The following is a 26,070-nucleotide window of genomic DNA, read 5'->3' as shown; positions in this document are numbered from 1 at the left end:
TCCCCCCCCCCTTGCCTAGAAAAGGGACCCTGTCTGGAAGTTTCTTACCTTGCAGCTCCAAGTGTCCATTCCTCGAAGGAGAGCAGCTGTGTGCTTGTGTCTGGTTCCCACAGATCCATTATCTGCAGGCCATTCATAGCATTCAGGTAGTGGTCTGTGATTGACGGCTCATAAAAAACACCTGCAGCTTTGATCCATTCATGTTCCCTCTAGCTTCCAGACAGTGGCCCCTTTTCTGTGAGGGGGGGGGTCTGTGTATGGAGGGGTGCTCCTTTAGGCGGGGAGCACCCCTATTATAGGGGTCCCTGGGAGGATCTCCCCCTGTAACAGGTGTCCCTGTGGGGTGGTGGGTCCCCCGTTACAGGAGTCCCTTTGGGTGGGGGTTTGAGAGAGGGGGCTTGGGCAGGCAGTGAATTGTTGGGGGGGGGGGTGGTGGAGAATGGGGTGGCCTTGGATGATCTGTATCAGCATGGCCCTGGCGTGGTGGACCTCGTGGTGGGCCCAGGTCCACCATGTCAGGGCCAGCTTCTGGAGATCACAATTGATTCACGCCTGCGGGGAGCGGAGAATCGCTAGAGGCTGGAGCTTGGGGCACTGGGTCCGCTAAATAGGTGCAAATGGGTCCTTAAGAACCATTTGCATTTATTTACATTGTCCCACCTCCAGCATGCATCGTCGACCTCATTCATGATGCCAGCAATGTGCCGATTTCCCCCCCCCCCCCCCCAAATGCCCGATTGTCCATCCGATCGGAATGCATTTTGGGTATCCTGGGATGGAGAATCCGGCCCATTATGTTTTAGGAAGTTGTAAAACCTGTTCAGAAAGTCATTTATCTTTTCCCTTTCAAAGTGCATTTGATTTAAGAGCACGTTTGTGTGATTCCTTTTCTAAGAGAATTAGCTGTGTAGGAGGCACACAAGACAGCTCCTGCACTGTAAATATAATTGCAAAGATCTGAGTGGGTGAGGGAGAAATAAGTACCCAGTTGTTTAAAGATAAAGGGGGTGATTCGCCGAGCCCCGCTCCGGGATGGAGAATCGCTGCAACCGCGCCCCGACGCCTGCGCGCGATTCTCTGAGGTGTGGAGAATCGGCGCCGGCATGGCGCCGGCCACGGGTTGCTGGAATCGGTGGGGCCGCCGATTCTCCGGCCCAGATGGGTCAAGCGGCCGTGCCGATACGACAGAGTCCCGCCGGCGCCGTTCACCCCTGGTCGCTGCCGGCGGGAACGCTGCGGGAATGGTCGGGGGGGGGGGCCTCCGATGGGGTCTGGCCCGCGTTTGGGGCCCACCAATCAGCAGGGCCTACTTTCTGGCACGGCCGGCCCCTGAACACCGACCCATGTTGAGTTGGGGCCGGCGTGCGTAAGAAGTCCCCCGCACATGCACAGGTTGGCGCGGCCCAACTGCGCATGCGCAGGTTGGCGCGGCGCCCATTTGGCGCTGCGAAAGGAGGCTGGAGCGTCGTGTACTGCTCCAGCACCGTGCTGGCCTCCTCTGGGGACGAGAATCTGTCGTACCTGGTCCGGTTCGCGCTGTCGTGAAATGCGACGGCGCGAACACTTGGGCTCCACATTGGAGAATCGCCCCCAAAGAGTGGAATTTTCTTCCTCCTCCGCGGCATGTTCTGAAGCGGTGGAGGGTGGCTGGCCAGTGGTAGGATCTTCTGGCCCCACCAATCGCGCATCTCAACAGGGGTGCACTGTCAGCGGAACTGTAAGATCTCCCCAGCATGAACGGCCAAAGATTCTGTCAAAGGTCAATTAGAATTTTCCATTTCTAGATTATGATGCAAGGGATTGGATTCTGCTTTTTTTCCCCCCCCACTGCAGCTCTGTGCTTCGCATTACTGTGACCCACTGCTGCACAAACAAGATGTCGGGTTGAAATTTGAGATGTGTTTTGACTTCATTGCTGGGCTCCAAATTATCAACTTAAAGCCCCTCTGTAAGAATTTTTTGAAAGGCCATTAGTATCAGTTTATTGTTGGTTTCAAATTTGTTTTTCGGTAATGGTCATGTTAAACTACATTTCTGTTGTTACCTATTTAAATCTTTTTAAATATATTTTTGTAAAGTAGTAGGTCAGTAGGAAATTGATACTATGCGCATGAATTTGGTGCAATCAGTCATTAGTCCTATTTGTTTTCTTCATAAATGAGATGAAAAGATAATCTTTTCCAGGTTAGACATTTAAATTTGTCTACAGGAGTTAGGTACTGCTGATATTATTAGGTTCATAATTGTATCAAAAAATCCTTGCTCTTCGGTGCATTTGTGTTAACTTGTGAGCTTTACTTGTGAGAGTAATTAATCAAAGTTTGTTGATGATGGGGGAAAGGAAAGCTGTGGGGAGGACAGAGAGAGACTGCAAAGAGATATGGACAGATTATGTGAGTGAGTAACAAGATGGCAGATGGAGTATAATGTAAGGAGCTGAAATTATTTAATTAGGTGATAAGAATAGAAAAGGAAGGTGTGAAACCTGGATGTGCTTGTATAAGGAACGCAGAATGTTAGTATGCAGTTGCAGCGAGCAATTAGAAAGGCAAATACCATGTTAGCCTTAGTGCAACAAGTTGGAAGACAGGAATAAAGACAATTGTACATGGTTTTGGTGAGATCACCTCTGGAATATTGTGTGCAGTTTTCATCTCCACATTTAAGAAAGTATATTCTAGCATTAGAGACGCTACAGTGAAGATTCACTAAATTGCCCCTGGGATGAGGGAGTTTTCCTATGATGAGAGGCTAAGTAAAATGGGTTTATATTCTCTGGAGTTTAGAAGAATGGGGTGATGGCACAGTGGTTCGCAGGGACTCGGGTTCAATTCCAGCCTTGGGTGACTGTAGAGTTTGCACTTTGTCCCCCGACACTGAGGGAAGGGTTGCGTGCTTTGCGTAAGGAACTGCTAGCCTTTTCAGGGTTTTCTGTTTAATATCCCAGCTGTTGCATTCTCATCGTTAATCTAACACAGTGATCACGTTGCTGCACTGTTCAAGTTGAGAGTTGTTGATCTTTATCTCTACACACACAGTGTAAACACACCCTTTGCTGCGCATTCTTCCATGTAAAACACTGAAACGTGGTCTGGTCTTAAAGCATTTTAATCTGCACATAGCAACTATACAACATGTCCATCTCAGTTACTTTTAATTTATGCATTTAAATTTAATTTAATTTTAATGTGATTTAATTGACCTGTATGCAGCAGGGAAATCATTAGCGGGTTTGGAATCCATTTGTAATTGAAATAGGCTTTGTCATGGCTTTTTTACTTAGCCACATCGTTAGTATCCTGCTTCCGGGTTTCCCAGCCAGTCAGAGAGGGTGGGCAGGATGATGTGCTGAATCTGTCAAAGAAAGGATTTCTAGTTAAAGGAATCCTAGGAATCCTGGCAGGGGTCAAGATATTGAACTGTTCATTGATTCCTGTAGCTTCAGCAACTACAGGAGTGGAATGGACTTCTGCGAGGGCTGCCTCCACAATTCGCTTCCTCTTCAGAGTCTCAAACTCTTATCTGAGGTTCTGCTGAGGAATATGAAGGACTGAAATGAGGTGATTTTTGCCAAGGATGGGAAAACTTGGATGAAAGTGGCCCTGGATGTGACCCATGGGTCCCTTGAACCTGGAGACAGTGCCCAAGGTGTTCAGGGATCTCTGATGTCAGGCCCCATACTATGATGGATGAGGAGCAGACAGTAATCCATCAAATTGTTGTCCTTCTTGGTTTCCAACGGACGTTTTAAGAATTGATGAGATTCCAATGGCAAGTCATTAAGGAATAAGACTCGGGCTGAAATAATGAAGCACCTTTATTGCCTAGGCTTGCTCGAAGGTGTGGTTGAATTTTGCAAGACATGTCACACATGTCAGTTGGTTGGGAAACCCCAGCCATCGATCAAACCAGCTCCATTGATCCCAGACCTGCTTTGGTGAACTATTTAGAAAGGTTCTGATGGATTGTGTGGGCCCCTATCCAAGATCACAAGGGGTATCAATATTTTAAAAATATTGTGGATTTGTTCACCCGATTCCTTAAGAAAAAATACTGGAAACGTAATTGAAGGTTAATTCAGTTTACCATCAGATATGAGTCACACAGAGAGGTTCAGTTTGATCGGGGATCAAATTTTGTGTCACAAATGTTTGTGCTGGGGAGGCCACTGAATGACGGGAGGCCATTGGATATGGGGTGGCTCTTGTTAATTGTATGGAAATGGGGCTTAAGTGGTGATAATTGGTTTCTCGCCACTCAACGGCGAGATCCCGATTTCACTTACGGGAGTGGGCCTGTTGCATCACAAACTGTTTGCCGCCTGGCACAGTTCTCGTTATTGGACTCTCCCGCTATTCACCGGCCTCATTTTGTTTGAGCGAGAGCGTAACGAGGCTGGAGAATCGTGTCCAATATGTATAGATGGACCAAGGCAAACCTCTTCAGCTGTGCATGATGTTGATGTGGGAAATGCTGCACCCATAAAACAAAACTATTACTGATTCAAATCCTAAAAAAATTGGCTTCAGCCCAAGCAGAAAGTACATTTTGTTGGACAATGATACATTGAATCAAATCAAAGTAGCTGGGGTTCCCCAGTTATACTGCCACCAAAACTGATGAACCACTAAAATTCTACATTGATTATAGGCAAGTTAATGCTGTAACAAAAAATGATTCATGTCTAATTTCCCAACTTCAGGATTGCATTGGTAAAATTGGAATTTCAGACTTTGTTAACAAGACTAATTTGCTAAAAAGTTATTGGAAAGCCCTGTTAACGAATCAAACCAGAGAAACCTCTGCTTTTGTAACCCCAGACGTCAGTACCAATGTATGGTTATGACATTTGGAATGAAGAATGCACCAGCTACCCTTCAAAGATTGACAAACCAAGTGCACGTATCAATGATCATTGATCACTCTCACCATAGAAAGCATCCTATCTGGCTGCATCTCAGCCTGGTATGGCAACTGCTCGGCCCAAGACCGCAAGAAACTTCAAAGAGTTGTGAACACAGCCCAGTCCATCACACAAACCTACCTCCCATCCATTGACTCTATCTGCACCTCCCGCTGCCTTGGGAAAGCGGGCAACATAATCAAAGACCCCCTCCCACCCGGCTTACTCACTCTTCCAACTTCTTCCATCGGGCAGGAGATACAAAAGTCTGAGAACACGCACAAACAGATTCAAAAACAGCTTCTTCCCCACTGTTACCAGACTCCTAAATAACCTCTTATGGACTGACCTGATTAATACTACACTCCTGTATGCTTCACCCAATGCCGGTGTCTATATATTTATATTGTGTACCTTGTGTTGCCCTATTATGTATTTTCTTTTCTTTTCATGTACTGTTTGAGCTGCTCGAAAAAAAAAATACTTTTCACTGTACCTCAGTACCTGTATCAATAAACAAATCCAATCCAATCTGTTTGTCTATGGAAACACTTGGGAAGAACCTGTGAGACACCTATGTGCTCGATTTGATAGACAAAAGAAAGTGAATTTGCCCAGACCAAAGTCGCAAATTTGGAACATGTCATGTTGTGATGTCAAGTGTTTCCCAAAGAAGCTAAAGCTCAAGCGATTGTAGACTTTACTGTTCCAAAACCATAGAATCCCTACAGTGCAGAATGTGGCCCTTCAGCCCATCAAGTCTACACTGACCCTCTGAAAGGGAATTTTACCTAGGCCCACTCTCGCCTTATCCCCATAACCCCACCTAACCACATCTTTGGATTGGGGGAAAAACATTGAGTACTCTAAATTTATATATTTTTTAAAAAGATACTGGTGTAGAAGATGTGGTCAGTTTTTCTCAAGAAAATACGCCACAACTGACTGTTCAACATTTTGAAGTATATGTTTTGAATAATCAAGGAGAGGCATTAATTTATACTGATCATAATACACTTACATTTTTGGAGAGGTCCTTGTTGTTTGCTGGAGTTTGATGCAGCAGCCCTTCAACCTAGAATTTTAACATCTTGCCAGGAAAAACAATGCAATTGCTAATGCTCTGTCCAGAGCTTAAAGAAAGGGTGTTGAAGATGAGGCAAGCTTGTATTTTGTGAGACAGACTTTAATTGAAAAGGGAAACTGAGGCAGCACGGTGGCACAGTGGGTTAGCCCTGCAGCCTCACAGTGCTGAGGTCCCAGGTTCGATCCTGGCTCTGGGTCACTGTCTGTGTGGGGTTTTCACATTCTCCCCGTGTTTGCGTGGGTTTCGCCCCCACAACCCAAAGATATGCAGGCTAGGTGGATTGGCCACGCTAAATTGCCCCTTAACTGGAAAAAAATAATTTGGGTACTCTAAATTATAAAAATAAAAATGTTGTGAGGGAAAAGGAAACTGAGAAAGGAAACTGGCCTTCCCAGTTTCTAAGGAAACTAACATTTCTGGAGAGACTGGAACTGGTGGAAACGAGTATATGGAAGGATACAGAGCCATTGGAACGCAGTTGATGATGATTCCAGTGGTGCAGCTAAAGGAGACAAAACCTAGAATAGAGGCCAGAAGCTGATAATAAATAATATATAAATGCTGCAGTTGTTTCTCTTATTTGAAGATAACATTGTTGGATCTACACCATGCAGATCGCCGTAAGCAGAGTTGAGTTTCTGCAGATGTGTGCCATCTTTGGTGAAGATCGTCCCCATGAAACTTGGGTTTGTTGTGTGCAGCCGTTTACTGAAGATGGGGCTTATAGTAATGAACCCGAAGGAGGAAAAACTGGTCTCTCTGACTAAGTTCTTCTGATCTTCAGGATTGTTGGCACATCATGGAGCAGATTAAGCTTGTGTTGATGTTTGTGTTGTGACCGTCTGTATTGATGATAAGGTTTGTGGCTAAAATTGCTTCATCAGAAATAATTATAGAAATGGTAAGATTAATGTACTCGGTGTTGCAGGACCAATTTACTCCAGAGTACTCAGTGAAAGCAGGAAGGTTATATGTGAACCACTAGCTTACGTATTCAGTAGATCTTTGAGACCAGGATTGTTTCCCATGGATTAGTGGGTGAATTATTTGACCCCATTATTGTGATTGAAGATATATCTTAACTACCAAAAGCTGTTTGGTAAAATACCACAATGGGAGAAGTGGGGAGGAGGGTGGAGGTGGAGGAAATTTGATGTTGAGGAATTTTAATCTTGGAACATTTATTGAACCCATAAAAGCAGAGGGTTGTTAACTGGAAACTATCTGTTTACATAAGAGTTCAACAGGGCTCTGTATTGGGACTTTATAATGATCTAGCGGGCAGAAGGTTTACATACAATCAATCATTCTTAAATTCATGGAAAATGTAGAAATACAACTCAAACCGCCTGAGTAGGTTGTAGCAAAACCTCAGGGGATCTATTAATAGGACCATTCAACACAAGTGAAGAGTACTATTCTTGGACTATCTAAGGCTCTCCTATGCTTGTACCTGTATTTGGACTGTTTCTGTCCAGTTTTATTCACTGCACATGCTAAATGATGCAGTGTAGGGCACTGGAGACTACCAAATTGTACAGCTCTTTGTTATGCCAAGTATTGTGGTTATTTAGTTTGGAGACGAGTAGCCTTAAGAGTGGTTATTGAAAGATTTAAAACAGTGATATAACCGCATAAAGTCCAGCTAAATGTTATTTGAAGGATGAGGGGCTGTGTTTAAAATCAGTTGGCAAAGAGTTGGGTTATTTTAGATATTTTAAACAGGGAGTTATTGCCCGCTCGAACAAACTGGTGAGTATGGAGTTTCCACAAGAGCACTTCATAGTTAGAATAGCTAATTAGTTGTGATTTGTGGTAAACCATGGACAATCATAGTCTGGACGTTTGCTTGAAATGATCAGGGAATAGGGCGGCGTGGTGGTTTGCACTGCTGCCTATGGTGCTGAGGACGCGGGTTCAATCCCAGCTCTGGGTCATTGTCTGAGTGGAGTTTGCACATTGTCCCTGTGTCTATATGGGTTTCACCCCCACAATCCAAAGATGTGCAGGTTAGGTGGATTGGCCAAGCTAAATTGTCCCTTAATTGCGGGGAAAAAAATAATTGGGTACTCTAAATTTATACAAAAAGAAATGATCAGATCAGAGAAGAATTTCTCAAGTTTCTATTGAAGCGGCTCCAACTTTCTGCCCTCCAGGAGACGGTGAGAAAAGGGAGCAAGGTGGTGAATAACGGTCTGAGCCTGCTCTGCTGATGGAATGGGCTGGCTTCTGGGCTTAATGGTGTTTGTTCACCCTTCTTACATGTCGAGGAACACATGAGAGGAGCAAAGCTGTGGTCTGCATAGGGTTGTCACACTAATAGGAGAAGACTGCCAGTACTTTGGTACGATGGTGTGACTTAGAAATACTTTTGGAGAGGTTTTGAGGCCAACAGTACGTGAATATCATAGTGAGCCTGTTAGCATAAGGGCAAGACCAGAGAGCCAACATGACCCTATATCCATCAGTCCCTATTCATTTCAAATAACAACTAACTGGCCTGCATTGTTTTTAAACATTTCAGTAATAAGTTCTGTAAAACCTACCTTTCTCCAAGTAAATAACTAACTTATAGAGCACTTAACTAAGTGCTTCACAATTGGGTGCAATCCTGGCTGCCCTACTATGAAGCCTGTACAATGCCTCAATATCCTTTACCATTTGCAGCAAATAAACCACAGGACACAGGTCTTATAGGATCTTGACTAAACAGTTAAAATCCCTCTGTGATTGGAGCTAAGTGTGCCCAAAGAATTCTAGAGAATTACTAATGATTGATCCATCAACCCGGAACATTATGTGGCTTGAGAGATGGTGCAGGAGGGAGGGGTTCAGATTTTTGGGACATTGGAACAGGTTCTGGGGGCTGTGGGACCATTACAAATCGGATGGTCTACACCTGGGCAGGACTGGAACCAATGACCTAGGGGGTGCTTTTGCTGACACGGTTGGGGAGGTTTTAAACTAATGTGGCAGGGGGATGGGAACCAGATTAGGAAGTTAGAGGTCAGTAAAGAGGCAGCAACTAAAGCCAGTAAGGTAGTAGATAATAAACTCAAATGTGACTAAGGGGAAGAGTAGACAGGGAAGAGATGATGAACGCAAAGGGACAGGTGGTCTGAGGTGCATTTGTTTCAATGCGATAAGTGTAGCAGGTAAGGCAGATGAACTTGGGGCTCGGATTAGTACCTGGGAATATGATGTTATTGGTATTACTGAGACTGGGTTGAGGGAAGGGCAAGACTGGCGACTAAATATCTCAGGGTAGAGATGCTTCAGGAGGGATAGAGAGGGAGGTAAAAGGGGTGGAAGAGTTGGATTACTGGTCAGAGATGATATCACAGCTGTGATTAAGGAGGGCACGATGAAGGATTCGAGCACTGAGGCAATATGGGTAGAGCTAAGAAATAGGAAGGGCGCAGTAACATTGTCGGGACTTTACTACAGGCCTCCCAAAAACGAGCGTGAAGTAGAGGTACAAATATGTAGACAGATTATAGAAAAATGCAGGAGCAATAGGGTGGTCGTGATGGGAGATTTTAACTTCCCCAACATTGAATGGGACTCATGTAGTGTTGGAGGCGTAGATGGAGCAGAATTTGTAAGGAGCATCCAGGAGAGTTTTTTTAGAGCAGTATGTAAATAGTCCAACTTGGGAAGCGGCCATACTGGACCTGGTATTGGGGAATGATCCCGGCCAGGTGGTTGAAGTTTCAGTTGGTGATTACTTTGGGAATAGCGATCACAATTCCGTAAGTTTTAGAATACTCATGGACAAAGACGAGAGTGGTCCTAAAGGAAGAGTGCTAAATTGGGGAAAGGCCAAGTATAACAGAATTCGGCAGGAGCTAGGGAATGTGGATTGGGAGCAGCTGTTTAAGGGTAAATCCACATTTGAAATGTGGGAGTCTTTTAAGGAAAGGCTGATCAGAGTGCAGGACAGACATGTCCCTGTGAAAATGAGGGATAGAAATGGCAAGATTAGGGAACCATGGATGACGGGTGGAATTGTGAGACTAGCTAAGATGAAAAAGGAAGCATACATAAGATCTAGGCGACTTAAAACTGATGAAGCTTTGGAGGAATATCGGGAAAGTAGGAAAAAATTTCACGCGCAATAAAGAAGGCTAAAAGGGTCATGAAATATGTTTGGCTAACAGGGTTAAGGAAACTCCCAAAGCCTTTTATTCGTATATAAGGAGCAAGAGGGTAACTAGAGAAAGGATTGGCCCACTCAAAGACAAAAGAGGGAATTTATGCATTGAGTCAGAGGAAATGGGTGAGATTCTTAATGAGTACTTTGCATCGGTATTCACCGAGGAGAGGGACATGACGGATGTTGAGGCTAGGGATGGATGTTTAAATACTCTAGGTCAAGTCGGCATAAGGAAGGGGGAAGTTTTGGGTATTCTAAAAGGCATTAAGGTGGACAAGTCCCCAGGTCCGGATGGGATCTATCCCAGGTTACTGAGGGACGAAATAGCTGGGGCTCCAAAAGATATCTTTGCAGCATCCTTGAGCACGGGTGAGGTCCCGGAGGACTGGAGAATTGCTAATGTCCCTTTGTTTAAGAAGGGCAGCAGGGATAATCCAGGGAATTCTAGACCTGTGAGCTTGACGTCAGTGGTAGGCAAACTGTTGGAGAAGATACTGAGGGATAGGATCTATTCACATTTGGAAGAAAATAGACTTATCTGTGATAGGCAGCATGGTTTTGTGCAGGGAAGGTCATGTCTTACCAACTTAATAGAATTCTTTGAGGAAGTGACAAAGTTAATTGATGAGGGAAGGGCTGTAGATGTCATATACATGGACTTCAGTAAGGCGTTAGATAAAGTTTCCCATGGCAGGTTGATGGAAAAAGTGAAGTCGTATGGGGTTCAGGGTGTACTAGATAGATGGATAAAGAACTTGCTGGGCAACAGAAGACAGAGAGTAGTGGTGGAAGGGAGTGTCTCAAGATGGAGAAAGGTGACTAGTGGTGTTCCACAGGGATCCGTGCTCGGACCACTGTTGTTTGTGATATACATAAATGATCTGGACAAAGGTATAGGTGGTCTGATTAGCAAGTTTGCAGATGATACTAAGTTTGGTGGAGTTGCAGATAGCGAGGAGGACTGTCAGAGAATACAGCAAAATATAGATAGATTGGAGAGTTGGGCAGAGAAATGGCAGATGTAGTTCAATCCAGGCAAATGCGAGATGATGCATTTTGGAAGATCTAATTCAAGAGCGGACTATACGGTCAATGGAAGAATGGGGAAAATTGATGTACAGAGAGATCTGGGGGTTCAGGTCCATTGTACCCTGAAGGTGGCAACACAGGTCGATAGAGTGGTCAAGAAGGCATACAGCTTGCTTGCCTTCATCGGATGGGGTATTGAGTACAAGAGTCAGCAGGTCATGTTACAGTTGTATAGGACTTTGGTTAGGCCACATTTGGAATACTGCGTGCAGTTCTGGTCGCCACATTACCAGAAGGATGTGGATGCTTTAGAGAGGGTGCAGAGGAGGTTCACCAGGATGTTGCCTGGTATGGAGGGTGCTAGCTATGAAGAAAGGTTGAGTAGATTAGGATTGTTTTCGTTGGAAAGACGGAGGTGGATGGGGAGACCTGATTGAGGTCTACAAAATTCTGAGAGGTATGGACAGGGTGGATAGCAACAAGCTTTTTCCAAGAGTAGGGGTGTCAATTACAAGGGGTTACGATTTCAAGGTGAGAGGGGGAAAGTTTAAGAGAGATGTGCGTGGAAAGTTTTTTTACGTGGAGGGTGCCTTGAACGCTTTGCCAGCGGAGGTGGTAGAGGCGGGCACGATAGCATCATTTAAGATGCATCTAGACATATATGAACAGGCGGGGAACAGAGGGAAGTAGATCCTTGGAAAATAGAAGACTGGTTTAGATAAAGGATCTGGATCGGCGCAGGCTTGGAGGGCCGAAGAGCCTGTTCCTGTGCTGTAATTTTCTTTGTTCTTTGCTATTTAATGCCACACGGTGGGTTAGATCAGTGTTTTTCAAACTTTTCTTCCAGGGACCCATTTTTACCAACTGGCCAACCTTTGGGACCCACGCCGGCCGACCTTCACGACCCACGTCAGTCGACCTTTGCGACCCACCATTTTCTCTTACCTTGTTTGCTGCTGCCAAAATGGAGGAATCGCAATCGCGCCCAAGGCATGTGATGGCGACGTTCGGGGGCCGAGACCTGCTCTCTGCCTCCCTCAGGCAGGAAGATTGTAAAAAAATCTTCTGCGTTTCCGATTGCGCAAATTTGCGGTCTTCAGCCACAGCAGCCGGCTTTTATCTTCAATTTTTATTTATTTTTGTAAATTGTAACAATGTTGTTGCACGGCACGTTTAATCAAAGAGATCAAAGCCCATGTCATCGTCAGACTCTTCAGATTCTTCCTGTTTCTTCATTTTTCCCTTCAGCAGCAACAGGGGCAACGGTGGAAACAACTGCTGCAGCAGCTGGGGCACTGCTACCAGCACCAACGCTGCAGATCAGACTATTGACGTCAATATTAACCAATACCTTGGCTGAGTACTTCCGAACCGGGCAGAGCGAGCAGCAGCTGGCTTTTAACTATGCCGGCTGAGAGCAGCATTTTTACCATATAAAAAAAATGCGGCCGCACTGCGCCTGCGTGACCTCGTTTTTTTAATATGGTAAAATGGCCGCTCGCAGCCGGCATAGTTAAAAGCCGGCTGTTGCGCACGGATTTGCGCAGTCAGGAGCGCCGTGATGGACGGCTCCGCGACCCTCCCGACACGCCCACGACCCACCCGCAGGTCGTGCCCCTGACTTTGAAGATCACTGGGTTAGATTCATCACTGACTGCTGTAATATTACCCATTCAGCTCCAGATAACCTCTGCACAATAAAGGGTTAATGAATAGGATGATCTCTGGTGAATAAGCAGTAAGACACTCGCTAGTGCTTTGTGCTGATAAACTGCGTGTTTAAATGATTTGTAGGTTGTAAATCTTAGCTGATAATTTGTATCTAAGTTGTGTCTTTCTGGGAGCGGTGAATCCGGCTCCTGTTAACACCTATCCCCGGAACGAAAATTAGACCACCCGGGAGGCCTTCGCCAAAGTCGGGTTTGCAGAACCAGGAATTTTCCCGACACTTAAAGAGGCAGTCTGCTTATGGAGGTGCTAAGTTATTGCACTTCTTGGGTAAAACAGATTTTTGTGGCTGAGATTTATTTGGGAATTATAATGTAAATTAACAACCAAAAGATTGTTGATGATGTAGTAAGAGGTCGGCTAAAACCACTTAAAACAATTCTTTTGAGCTATTTAGCTAGTTGGCTTTAGGGCAGCACGGTGGCGCAGTGGTTAGCACTGCTGCCTCACTGCGCTGAGGTCCCAGGTTCGATCCCGGCTCTGGGTCACTGTCCGTGTGGAGTTTGCACATGCTCCCCATGTTTGCATGGGTTTCACCCCACAACCCAAAGATGTGCAGGGTAGGTGGATTGGTCACGCCAAATTGCCCCTTAATTTGAAAAAATGAATTGGGTACGCTAAATTTATTTTTAAAAAGCTAGTTGGCTTTATGTTACCTGTTGGTTGTCTGTTTCTTACCAGTCCCATTGACAGCATTGCTCGGCTAACAGTGATGTGTTGTGAAATAGAAACAGAAAATGCTGTACTCAACCAATCAGGCAAGACTTTTGGCGAGAGAAACAAAGTTAACGTTTCAGGTCAGTGACTTTTCATTTGAACTGGCTGATCTTATCAAAATGACATCTTTTGGATTTGCTTCATTTCAGTTCAGCGGTTTATCAGTGAAGACCGGTTCCCTCACCTTCTGTTCTATGGACCGCCAGGAACTGGGAAAACATCAACTATTTTGGCCAGTGCCAAATGTCTGTATAAGGACAAAGAGCTAAACTCGATGGTTTTAGAGGTAACAGCTGAACCTTTTCTGAATCCTAAAACACTATAATGTGAAATTACACCACACAGTGGAATGCAGTTTTAATTATTCTATCAGCAGTCCTTCCAAGCAGGGATGCATTTAATGACATTCTATTTAGAGAGGAGGGGTGTGAAGAACCAAGTTGTCTCAGGGCCACTATCATGACTCTTAATGCCTAGCTTACAGCAACATTCGTGAGGCCAGGGAGCAGGTTGCCCACATGTCACCTAGGAGATCTTGAGCAACCGGAAGGGTTAGCAATCTGTAACAAAAATGACAACTGTAAAGCATGACATGTGCTAATTCGAACCGATGCTGAAACAAACTAAAACTGTTTGTGTGGTGCTGCATTGTGTTGAAAGTTTGTAACTTTGGCTTTAATTTCCGATGAAACGTTCTTCCTTAGATTATCATAGAATTTACAGTGCAGAAGGAGGCCATTCGGCCCATCGAGTCTGCACCGGCTCTTGGAAAGAGCACCTTACCCAAGGTCAACACCTCCACCCCATCCCCATAACCCAGTAACCCCACCCAACACTAAGGGCAATTTTGGACACTAAGGGCAATTTAGCATGGCCAATCCACCTAACCTGCACATCTTTGGACTGTGGGAGGAAACCGGAGCACCCGGAGGAAACCCACGCACACACGGGGAGGATGTGCAGACTCCACACAGACAGTGACCCAAGCCGGAATCGAACCTGGGACCCTGGAGCTGTGAAGCAATTGTGCTATCCACAATGCTACTGTGCTGCCCTGAATACTACCGTGCTGCCTATATACTCTATATATCAATACAGATTTAGTTTGTCCTCAAACAAGTGGCCAAGTCATGAGCTTGTTTTTAAAATCTATGGAAATAAAGTACATTAAATGGGTAAAGTAACTAATTTGGGAAACATTAGGAATATTACAACCAGCCTAACTTGTGTGGTGGGTTGTTGTTTGAAAATGTGTTGAGAATCGGTTTGAGCTCGCTGTGATGCTCTTGATGACGATCCAAAAGTTTGCCAACATATGCTAACTAGACTCTGATGTGATAATCTTTATTTGTCACAAGTAGGCTTACATTAACACTGCAATGAAGTTACTGTGAAAAACCCCTATTCGCCACACTCCGGCGCCCGTTATGGTACACAAGGAGAATTTAGAATGTCCAATTCACCTAACAGCACGTCTTTGGACTGTGGGAGGAAACTGGAGCACCCGGCGGAAACCCATGCAGACATGGGAGAACGTGCAGACTCCGCACAGACAGTGACTCGAGCGGGAATCAAACCTGGGACCCTGTAGCTGTGAAGCGTTGTGCCAACCACTTGTGCTAATATGCTGCCCCTCAGCACGTCTTTCGGGACTTGTGGGAGGAAACCGGAGCACCACGCAGACACCGGGAGTACGTGCAGATTCCGCACAGACAGTGACCCAAGCCGGGAATTGAACCTGGGACCCTGGCACTGTGAAGCAACAATGCGAACCAGCCACATCAGGACCTTTGGAGGAGTGTTAAGTAATGAGCCAAAACCTTCCAAAAGAGTTGCTAAGAGAGAAATTACCTGTTTTATGCATTTAAATAGGTAGCCATAAAATATTTTTAGTGCAGAACATTTTTTGTAAAGCAAGACAACTAGAGAGTATTTTAATAATTCAAGTAAGACCTAGATGAAAAGGAATACTGGATTTTAAACTATATCTTATTTTACATCCTGGATAGTCTTTTCAGTAGAAAAAAATCCAATTAATCTGATAATAGTTTTCAACCCCAAGGGTATGAAATTTTAATTACCTCTTACATTAATTGCTCATACACTTAAACCACATATCCTTGTTTTGTTCCAAACTTTTGAATCCCAAGTATGTGTAAAGTCTCAAGGCTGATTATTTTTTTCTAAAATGTGTATAATAGTTTGGGATTTTACATGAACTAATAAAATTCCACAGGTGGTTTTACAAAGGAATCGATCTGCGTGGATCTCACCCACACAACCCAAAGATGTGTGTGGTAGATGTATTAGCCACATTGCCCCTTAATTGGAATTTTAAAAAAATCTTTCAGAAGGAAATACAAAGGAATCAGCAGGTGAAGGGTTGTTGCTGCCCAATCCTTTGTATTATTATTAGGTGGCAAATATAGAGGAGATTCGGCAATGGTGGAAAGAGGAATAAGCGGAATGGGTACTGGTGGAGGAAGCGTCATGTAAGGGGCCAGCTTGAAGGCTTTAGCTGTGGCCCCACTCCCATTTACCTCAGAGACGTTTACAGAAAGTCTGGTGGTGGCATCTTCCTTATACATCTGGAGCCAATTTGGATTGGAAATATGTCAGTGCTAGCCCCTATTGATGGAAACCACCAATTTACCATGGCAAGATTGGGTACAGCATTTAAACAGTGGCATAAAGGAGGGTAAAATACATATTCTTAGAAGATGGGTTTGCAAACTTTGAAGTATTGAGTGAAAAACATAAAATGCAGAAGGAGACATTTAAATATCTTCAATTATGAAATTTGGTGAAAAAGGAGTTGACCTCTTTGCCTCGACTGCCAGATAACAACCACTTTGATAAATTGCTCTTGCCAGATGAGTTGGGAGATGGGAAAATTACGAACATTGATAGATGGCTGATGGACGCAAAGAAAACACCGATTGAAGAAATAAAACAAAAGTGGGAGGAAAAGTTGGATATAGAATTGGAATGGGGAATATGGAGTGAAATGATGCACAGGGTCAATACTAATCTTCATGTGCTAGCCTGAGCTTAATACAATTAAAGGTATATAGGGCCCATATGACACAGGAAAAAATGAGCAGATTCTTCACCGATGTAGAAGATAGGTGTAAAGAAGACCAGCTAACTATGTCCACATTTTCTGATCATGTCCACAATTAGTGGGGTTTTGGATTCAGTATTTAAAACAGCAGTGTTGCTTCACAGCGCTAAGATCCCAGGTTCGATTCCGCTTGGGTCATTGTCTGTGCGGAGTCTCCTTATGTCTGCGTGGGTTTCCTCCGGGTGCTCCGATTTCCTCTCACAAGACCACAAAGTCAGGTTTATTAGGTGAATTGGACATTCTCAATTCTCCCTCTGTGTACCCAAACAGGCGCTGGAGTGTGGCAGCTAGGGGACTTTCACAGTAATTCATTACAATGTTAATGTAAGCCTACCTGTGACAATAATAAAGATTATTATTAAAAATTTTGCAGATGGAAATATTACCGGGACCTCTTGAGGCAATGTTTGGAGTGTCGGATTGTTGTAAGGCAACACCAGAAAATTCCACATGTGTAATTCCTTCAGTTCAATAGAAAATCCATTGTGACAGCATGATAACATTTAAGTATATCTAGCACATTGGTCCAGACAATCCTCCGACTTATTACACAATTGGTTCCTGAAAACCGCATCATAAATCGAAACATTGTAAGTTGGACCCACGTTTCCCATTGGTGCAATATTGAAAACGGGTGATTGGTTCGTGAACACATGTTAATGTCCAGTCCTTCAGGTTTTTTTGGTATCTGCTTGGTGGCCCCAGGTGGTGATAAGCCACTTGTCTGAAATTATTTGTCAGTCAATAATTTCACTGTAGGAGATTAAACTGTACAGGTACGCTAGGTGATGAGCTTAGTGTGAGACCATGGAAGACAGTAGATCTGCCAGCACCAGTGTAAATTTATGTCTAAACTAGGCACGCAAAGCCAAGACGGATAGCACTGCCTCTTCCTCTCCACTGTTTCCTCTCAGTCTACTGTCTTATGTGTCTCAGTCTCCATACGTGTCTCAGTCTCCATACCTCTATGCTGTAAGGCCACATTTCCTACTAGAAAATCGGAAGGGAGGTTTCTCTGCCTCCACTGGCTTGTTCGGGGCCAAAAATATAAAAGGCAGGCGGCGCAGAAAGTTGTAAAGCTGAAACTGACATGGTAAAGCTGAAATAGAGTGTAAATTTACAAATGTCATAAGTACCACTTGTAACCCGAACATCGTAAAGTTGAGGATTGCCTGTACATTGTTTTGGGGAATAATTGTACTTAATCCAATAGTATTAATATGTTAATATGCTGCTTGTGTGCTACTGAAATTGTTCCCAGCGACAAACTCAAATACTTCATTGTGTCTACAGAAAGATCGTCTGAGCTATGCATTCAGTGGGTGTTTTTCACAGTTCAAAGGTTTCATATTCTACTTTACTGCTATTTCAGTAGTAACATTGGCCCAGTTTCTGTGATTTAGTTAAAAGTTGAGTTGCAACAGTAATAATGAAAATTTGTGTTTCTTTGATAATGGAATAATGACCTAAAAATGGCACTGAGTTTTTGGTTACAGTTAATTTATCAGCAAATTTTATTCAATCCTACCAACATTAGAGAGAGAGTATATGTTTGCCTATTAAAGGGATGTAATTCATTTACTGTGAAGCCATTTAAAACTGTTATTTTATTTTTCTTTGTAGCTGAATGCCTCAGATGATCGAGGTATTGACATAGTACGTGGACCTATACTGAATTTTGCCAGTACCAGAACCATTTTCAAGTAAGCACTATAATGATTTCAGTTCATGAAGAAAAGTCTATTTACAAATAGTGTTGCTCCTGTTATGAAGTCTGATGATTCTGATGTTGTGAGGTAACTGAAGGAACAGCAAGTAACTTTAGCTGAACTTTGTAACACAGCTCCTATCTCTTTTTCAGACAACTAGAATATTTCATAGAATTTACAGTGCAGAAGGAGGCCATTCGGCCCATCGAGTCTGCACCGGCTCTTGGAAAGAGCACCCCACCCAAGCCCACACCTCATGACATGTGCTAATTCGAACCGATGCTGAAACAAACTAAAACTGTTTGTGTGGTGCTGCATTGTGTTGAAAGTTTGTAACTTTGGCTTTAATTTCCGATGAAACGTTCTTCCTTAGATTATCATAGAATTTACAGTGCAGAAGGAGGCCATTCGGCCCATCGAGTCTGCACCGGCTCTTGGAAAGAGCACCTTACCCAAGGTCAACACCTCCACCCCATCCCCATAACCCAGTAACCCCACCCAACACTAAGGGCAATTTTGGACACTAAGGGCAATTTAGCATGGCCAATCCACCTAACCTGCACATCTTTGGACTGTGGGAGGAAACCGGAGCACCCGGAGGAAACCCACGCACACACGGGGAGGATGTGCAGACTCCACACAGACAGTGACCCAAGCCGGAATCGAACCTGGGACCCTGGAGCTGTGAAGCAATTGTGCTAACCACTGTGCTACCGTGCTGCCCTAATATGGTGTCGGTGGCCCAGTACTGAATGCTTCAGTTGGCATTCTTCATGTGTAAGCCTGGTCACTGAGTGTTTACGTCTGGTTATTCGCTTATTAGGTCCTCGTAACAACTCTTGTCCATGTTCACATGAAGTACAGCCAATTCTTTGCTGAATAAAGGTTATTTGCATTATTGTAATCCAGCAATTATTTATTCCTTTATTATTTTAAGGTATCCTCCGCATACTTTCTGTAGTAATCTCGTTTGTGAGAATTAATATAGAATGTTTTGGAGTATCAAACCCACTCATTGGCCAACGAGTTTTATTAACCTTCAACCATTCACAAGAAATGATTCAATTATTTTAATATTCTTTCAGAAAAGGTTTCAAGCTTGTTATCCTAGATGAGGCAGATGCCATGACTCAAGATGCTCAGAATGCTCTCAGACGGGGTAAGAGCTGGTAGTCTTGATTTTAATGGAACAATTAGCTTGTTTCATGATTTCTATACATTTTTTATACATTTAAGATGGTGCTGTGATATATGTTCATATTTTCACCTGTTTTCCGTAATTGCAGCTATGCAAGGCACTGCTTTAATAGCTTCCGGTAAGATAGCTTGAAGTGTGTGGTTTACAGCATTGCAGAGGTAGCGAGGAAATGGGAAGGGAGGATTTTTTTGAACATATATAACACAACACAAATAATCCTTTTTTCTTTGATATTTATTCCTTTAAAAAAAATCTTGTCTCAGCTCTCCTAAACATCACACGCTAATCTCTGCACTTTACCCCAGGGAAGTAACCTGTTCATGGGCATGAAGCAGCATTTGAATACAACTTGTTTACAACCACTGCCTCTGGATCATGCATGTGTGTGCACACTTCCCAGGGAATGTGCATGACAGCTACATCCTGGGACACTGTTGGGGAATAAGGGCACCTGCTGAGGTCCTGGCTAATGATGCCAATGTGGAGGCCGGAGTCAGAGGTGGAGACCCGATAACGAGGCCCACATTGCCACCCATGCTGTTCTTGAGCGTTTTATTGGACCGCTCAAAATGCAGTTCCGATGCCTGGACCGCTGTGGTGGTGCACTGCAGTACACCCCCAAGTGGGTCTCCTGCTTTGTGGTGCTCTGCTGTGCATTCCACACCTGGCACAGCAGCGGGGCGACATGCTGGAGGAGTGGAGGGACATGAGGCCTTGTCTGATTTGCGCCCCACCCACACACCAATCCCTCCTACCCTCCTCCGTTTGATCTTGGACCACTATGCCCAGGAGGTTGGGGGAGCGCAGGGAAACGGGGCGGGATGCAGGTAGGCCTGCTGTGAAGATTAATGTGACAGAGACTTCACATGTATCACGTATAACATGTTTTAATTGTGAACATTTAACATTTCTATTCCCTACAGATAGTGTCCTCCTCCAGCGCCCACTCTGTAATCCTCATTCTTCTTGACCTTTTGTGGTCTACTGCTACGTCAAGGTGGGGTCTCCAGGATGCACATCAGAGGTGGCAGCAACTTACTTATTTCCATACCCTGTGGCCTTTGATGCCCTTGGTGGACACCCACTGGGGGGCCTGGAGCTGGAGTGCCCAGCCGACTTGGGTGTCGCCGTGACACCTGTTCTGTCTGCTGCCCTTGATGCTCCGGTGTCCGAAGGGTGGGGATTCAGAAGAACTGGAGACGCATCCTCCTCCCTGATGGTGCCCCTCGGGCCCTGGGGTCTCCATGGGACGGAGGCCAGCTGGAGTGAGCGCCAGAGGCCACTGCGTCATCTGGCTCAAACAGTCCTTCACGTTCCCATTGTCTGTGACATGGTATCGGCACCCTCTCTCAACGATGCTTCTCAGCGACTTGGGCCACGCTCAGGATTGCCTTGGCAATATCCACCTGTGTCTGGGACATGTCACTCATCGAGTGGTAAATGATTTTGAGACCCTCAGTCAGGTCGTCACAGACCGAACCATGCCTTGGGCACCTCCACTTAAGAAGCTGACATCGTGGTCCAGGCATTCCACTGTGGTCGCCACCCTAGCAGTGTTGGCCTTGGTGCCATGCATTGTTGGCATTGTCTTCTGTGCATGTAGCCTTTAGGACTCTTCCAATCGGCTATGTGCTTGCTGGAATGTCGCTGACATCCCCTCCTGAATCTTACAGCTGTGCCCTATCATCTGCTTCAACTTTGTGATAACCTTGTCCAGAGTCTCGGCATCTGACTGGGAGTCAGCTGAGTCCTGGGATCCAGCAGACCCCTGACTGCTGATTCCTTTGGATGTTCCTGACTCCCCATGATGTGCATCAGCAACTGTGTGGTGCTCAGCAGATTGTGCGCCAGAAGCCTGTCCGATAATGTCGCCCATCGAGGTCTGTGTCTCTCTGCTGGTGGAGGGTGTGGATGATAGCTGTGATGCGTCGATGGTGGTCTCCTCTGAGATGGTCTCTTGGATGGCGATGGTGGAGTAAGGTGGTGATGAGTCCAGATAGCCAGGTGGTCCGTGAAAAGGAAGGATAATTTTGTCTGACATGAACAACTGAGACAGGTCGTAGAAACATAGATAATAGGAGAAGGGCATCCCGCCCTTCGAACCTGCTTTGTCATTCAATATGATTATGGTTGATCATCCAGCTCAATAGCCTAATCCTCTCTCTCTCTCTCTCTCTCTCTCTCCTCTCCCCCCCCCCCGGCATGCCCTTTGATCCCCTTCGCCCAAGTGCTATATCCAACTGCTTCTTGAAAATATAAATATTTTGATCTCAACTACTTTCTGTGGTAACAATTCCACAGACTCACCATTCTCTGGGTGATGAAATTTCTCCATTTCTCAGTCCTAAATGGTCTACACAGTATCCTGACCCCTGGTTCTGGTCACCTGCACCATTGGGAATATCCTTTTGCATCTTAGAATTTTGTAGGTTTCTATCAGATTCCCCCCCCCCCCTCATTCTTCTTAACTCCAGCGAATATAATCCTAACCAACTCAGTTTCTCTTCATATGCCCATCCTGCCATTCCAGGAATCAGGCCGGTAAACCTTTGCTGCACTCCAGAGCAAGAATGCTCTTCCTCAGATAAGGAGACCAAGATTGCACACAATATTCCAGCTGTGGCCTCACCAAGGCCCTGCACAATTGCAGCAAGACATCCCTGCTCTTGTATTCGAATCGTCTTGCTATGCAGGCCAACATACCATTTCCCTTCTTTACCGCCTGCTGTATCTGCATGCTTATCTTCAATACTGGTGTACGAGGACACCAGTGTCTCATTGCACACTCCCCTCTCATAATATATGGCCATTCAGATAATAGTCTGCCTTCTTGTTTTTGCTACCAAGTGGATAACCGCGCATTTATCCACATTATGCAGCATCTGTCATTCATTTGCCCACTCATTCAACTTGTCCAAATATCACTGAAGGATCTTTGCATCCTTCACACAACTCCCCCTCCCACCCAACTTTGTGTGATCTGCATCTTTGGAGATATGGGCCGGGATTCTCAAATCCTGCGGCCAAGTTCTGACGCCGGCGTTAAAAGTGGCGCGAGCCACTCCGGCATCAATGGGACTCACCTGGCAGTTATCCACCCCTTCCCAGGGGGCTAGTACGGCGGTGGAGTGGTCTCTGCAGCTCCGGCGCCCTAAAGCAGGCGCGCCACAGTTGGCCCGAGTTTGCGCATGCGCGCCACGGTTGGCATGAGTTTGCACATGCGCGCCTTGGTCAGCGTGAGTTCGCGCATGCGCGCCACATGCGGCGCGAGTTCGTCAATGCACATGGGTTCTCGTGCCCACGCCGGCCCCCGGGCAATATGGCGGGACCCTACAGGGGCCCGGCACAGAGGAACATAGGCCCCCACGGAACCTGCCCGCCCACCGATTGGTAGGCCCCGATCGTGGGCCAGGCCACCGTGGAGGCCCCCCCCCCCCGGGGTTGGATCCCCCCCGCCCTCCCCCACCAGGCCCCCGCAGACAGAACTCCGAGGTCCCGCCGGGCGGGACCATACATAACCCACGCTGGCGGGACTCGGCCCGTCGAGGCCCGGAGAATCGCTGGGGGGGGGGGGGGCGCTTTCAACGGCCCCCAACCGGCGTGGGGGCGATCCCGCGGGTGCCCGAAAATCGGCGAGCCGGCGTTGGGGCTGCGTGGCACAATTCCCGCGCCCCCCCCCCCCCCCATGGGATTCTCCAACCCAGCGCGGGGTCGGAGAATCCCGGCCCTTACGTTTTGTTTCCTCATCCAAATCATTAATGTATATTGTGAATAGTTAAGGTCCCAGCACTGGTCCCTGCAGTACCCTACTTGTAATTGCCTGCCATTTGGAAAAAGACCCATTAATTTTTACTTTGTTTCCTGCCTGCCAACTAGTTTTCTATCCATCTCAATACACCCCAATCCCATGCGTTTTAATTTTACACGCTAATCTCTTATGTGGGACTTTGTCGAAAGCCTTCTGAAAGTCTCAATAAACCACGTCCACTGGCTCCCCCTCATTAACTATACTAGTTACATACTCAAAGAATTCCAGTAGATTTGTTAAGCATGATTTCCCCTTCATAAATGCATTGACTAGGGGCTTTTCACAGTAACTTCATTGAAGCCTACTTGTGACAATAAGTGATTATTATTATTATTATTATTATTATTATTCTGACTGTCCAATCCTGCCACTGTTTTCTCAGTGCTCAGCTATAAAATCTTTGATAATGGATTCGAGAGTTTTTCCCACTACCGACGTCGGGCTTGCTGGTCTATAATTCCCTGCTTTCTCTCTCCCTCCCTTTTTAAACAATGGGTTACATTAGATACCCTCCAATCTGTGGAAACTTCCACAGCCTATAGAATCTTGGATGATGACCAATGCTATCCACTATTTCTAGCGCCACTTTCTTAAGTACTCACGATGTAGATTATAAGACTCTGGAAATTTATCAGCCTTCAATCCCATCAATTTCTCCAACACCATTTCTCTGCTAATATTGATCTCCTTCAGTTCCTCCCTCTCAGTAAACCCTGTGTTACCCAACATTCATCTGGGTGAAAGATCCTCACCTCTGCGGCACAGGCCAACCTTGCTGATGGTGACTGCTCTTTTCTCGACGACTTCCAGATCCCGTTCCTCATACGGGGTGAGGACTCAAATCTCTGGTACTCTGCCCCCCATCTTGGCCCTTTCTGTTTATTATGGACTTTCTTCTCCTGTAGGGTCAAAGAGAGGGCAGCAGCTCACAATGGGTCAGCAGGAGTCTATAGCAGGTGGCATGTGTGGGCACCGCACCTGGACATGAAAGGGATTGACCCTGCTGCTGGTCCTCCGAAACCCCGGGGGGAACGGGATGTCCCATCTCGCATCCACAGCGTTGAGAAGCCCGGCCAGGTCGGCATCCCCAAAGCGAGGAGCAGGGCTGCACACTGCCATGCTCGTGTGTTGACTAGTGAGTGATGAGGGAGCGTTTAAAAGCAGTTTCCCCTTGTTAGTGGCGAGACGTTGTAGCGTGAGTCTGGTGAATCAAAAGACGAGACGGGCAGTAATGGCGAGAAACTCATGAATGCTCATTTCCAGCCCAGGCCGCGATCTCACCAAAGTGTCTGTTGAGAAACACTCCACCAAATGAGTCCAAAATAACACTTAGAAATGTTTCCATTAAATCGCGCCCAATATTGTTGTCCACCACGCACTCATTTTTTAATTTAATAATCTTTATTGTCAAAAGTAGGCTTGCATCAACACTTGTGAAAAGCCCCTAGTCGCCACATTCCAGCGCTGTTCGGGTACACAGAGGGAGAATTCAGAATGTCCAAATTACCTAACAGCACGTCTTTCAGGACTTGTGGGAGGAAACCGGAGCACCCGGAGGAAACCCACGCAGACACAGGGAGAATGTGCAGACTCCACACAGACAGTGACCCAAGCCAGGAATTGAACCTGGGACCCTGGAGCTGTGAAGCAACAGTGATACCCACTATGCTTCCATGCCACTATAAACTTTTATTCGTAATATATTTGTATTTAGTCTTGTAAAAATGTATTCTTCGAAATAAATATGATTGGATGTTATTTTAGTTGTATTTAAAGTAGCAACTCCTTTTTAAAGCTGATTAAGAAATATTTTCTTTCAACGTCGAAATCCAATCAAAACGTTATATTGCCTAATACTACATGTACTGTTTTTCTACATTCTAAACTCATTAATAAAATTAATAATTCATTGTTGTGGTGCAGTTATTGAAAAATTTACAGAAAACACCAGATTTTGCCTGATCTGCAACTACCTGTCAAAGATCATCCCTGCTTTACAGTCTCGATGTACCAGGTTCCGCTTTGGTCCGCTGTCACCGGAGCAGATGATTCCAAGATTGGAATTTGTCATCAAGGAAGAAAAGTGAGTCTCTTAATCCTATTGCACCACATAATGACTGTAGAAAATTAAGGCCAAAATTATACTGTCCAATGTACTTTTTAAAGCAGTTTCCATCATTTTCTGTCTTCAGTTATCCTGTAGTGAAATCTGTTACCGAGCAGAGGTGTGCAAAAGACATTTTAGCAGAGATTATATTAAAAATCTGTCGGGTTTTTTTTTTTTTGTCCTTTTTCCCCCCACACTTGCTCTTCATCAAATTGCTTTCAGTAGCAACCCAAGAAGACTCTAATCTTATGCAAAGTAGCATTTTTACAATTTCCAGTTGTATACTCCATACTCCCAGTTTATACAGTTTGTAAGCTGCACATGTTTTCTACCCACTCCTGTGCTATTAATAAAAATGTTCCCACCATTCCTGTTTACTTAATTTTTTTCTAACTTTTGAAGATGTCTTCTGTAATTTAGCTATGTGGAAATCTAGCCTCACTTCTCATTTTTAAGGTGGGAGTAGAAGAGGTGGGTGCTTAGCTAAAATGCCATCCAGCTGAT

The 26,070-nt window shown here is 45.2% G+C and overlaps 1 protein-coding gene across 1 annotated transcript in view; it reads left to right on the top strand.

The window, feature by feature from the left end:
- Positions 1 to 26,070, top strand: part of rfc5 (replication factor C (activator 1) 5) — a 66,220-nt gene that overhangs the window by 10,271 nt on the left and 29,879 nt on the right. Inside the window, exons 3-6 of the mRNA XM_072496809.1 lie at positions 13,770 to 13,906; positions 18,368 to 18,447; positions 19,539 to 19,612; positions 25,383 to 25,542. Of these exons, the coding sequence (XP_072352910.1) occupies positions 13,770 to 13,906; positions 18,368 to 18,447; positions 19,539 to 19,612; positions 25,383 to 25,542 (451 nt within the window). The remainder of the gene's footprint in view (positions 1 to 13,769; positions 13,907 to 18,367; positions 18,448 to 19,538; positions 19,613 to 25,382; positions 25,543 to 26,070) is intronic.

This window comes from Scyliorhinus torazame, chromosome 1 (genome assembly GCF_047496885.1).
Source record: "Scyliorhinus torazame isolate Kashiwa2021f chromosome 1, sScyTor2.1, whole genome shotgun sequence".
In the NCBI taxonomy this organism is placed as follows: Eukaryota; Metazoa; Chordata; class Chondrichthyes; order Carcharhiniformes; family Scyliorhinidae; genus Scyliorhinus; species Scyliorhinus torazame.
This window is presented reverse-complemented; position numbering and strand designations above follow the sequence as displayed.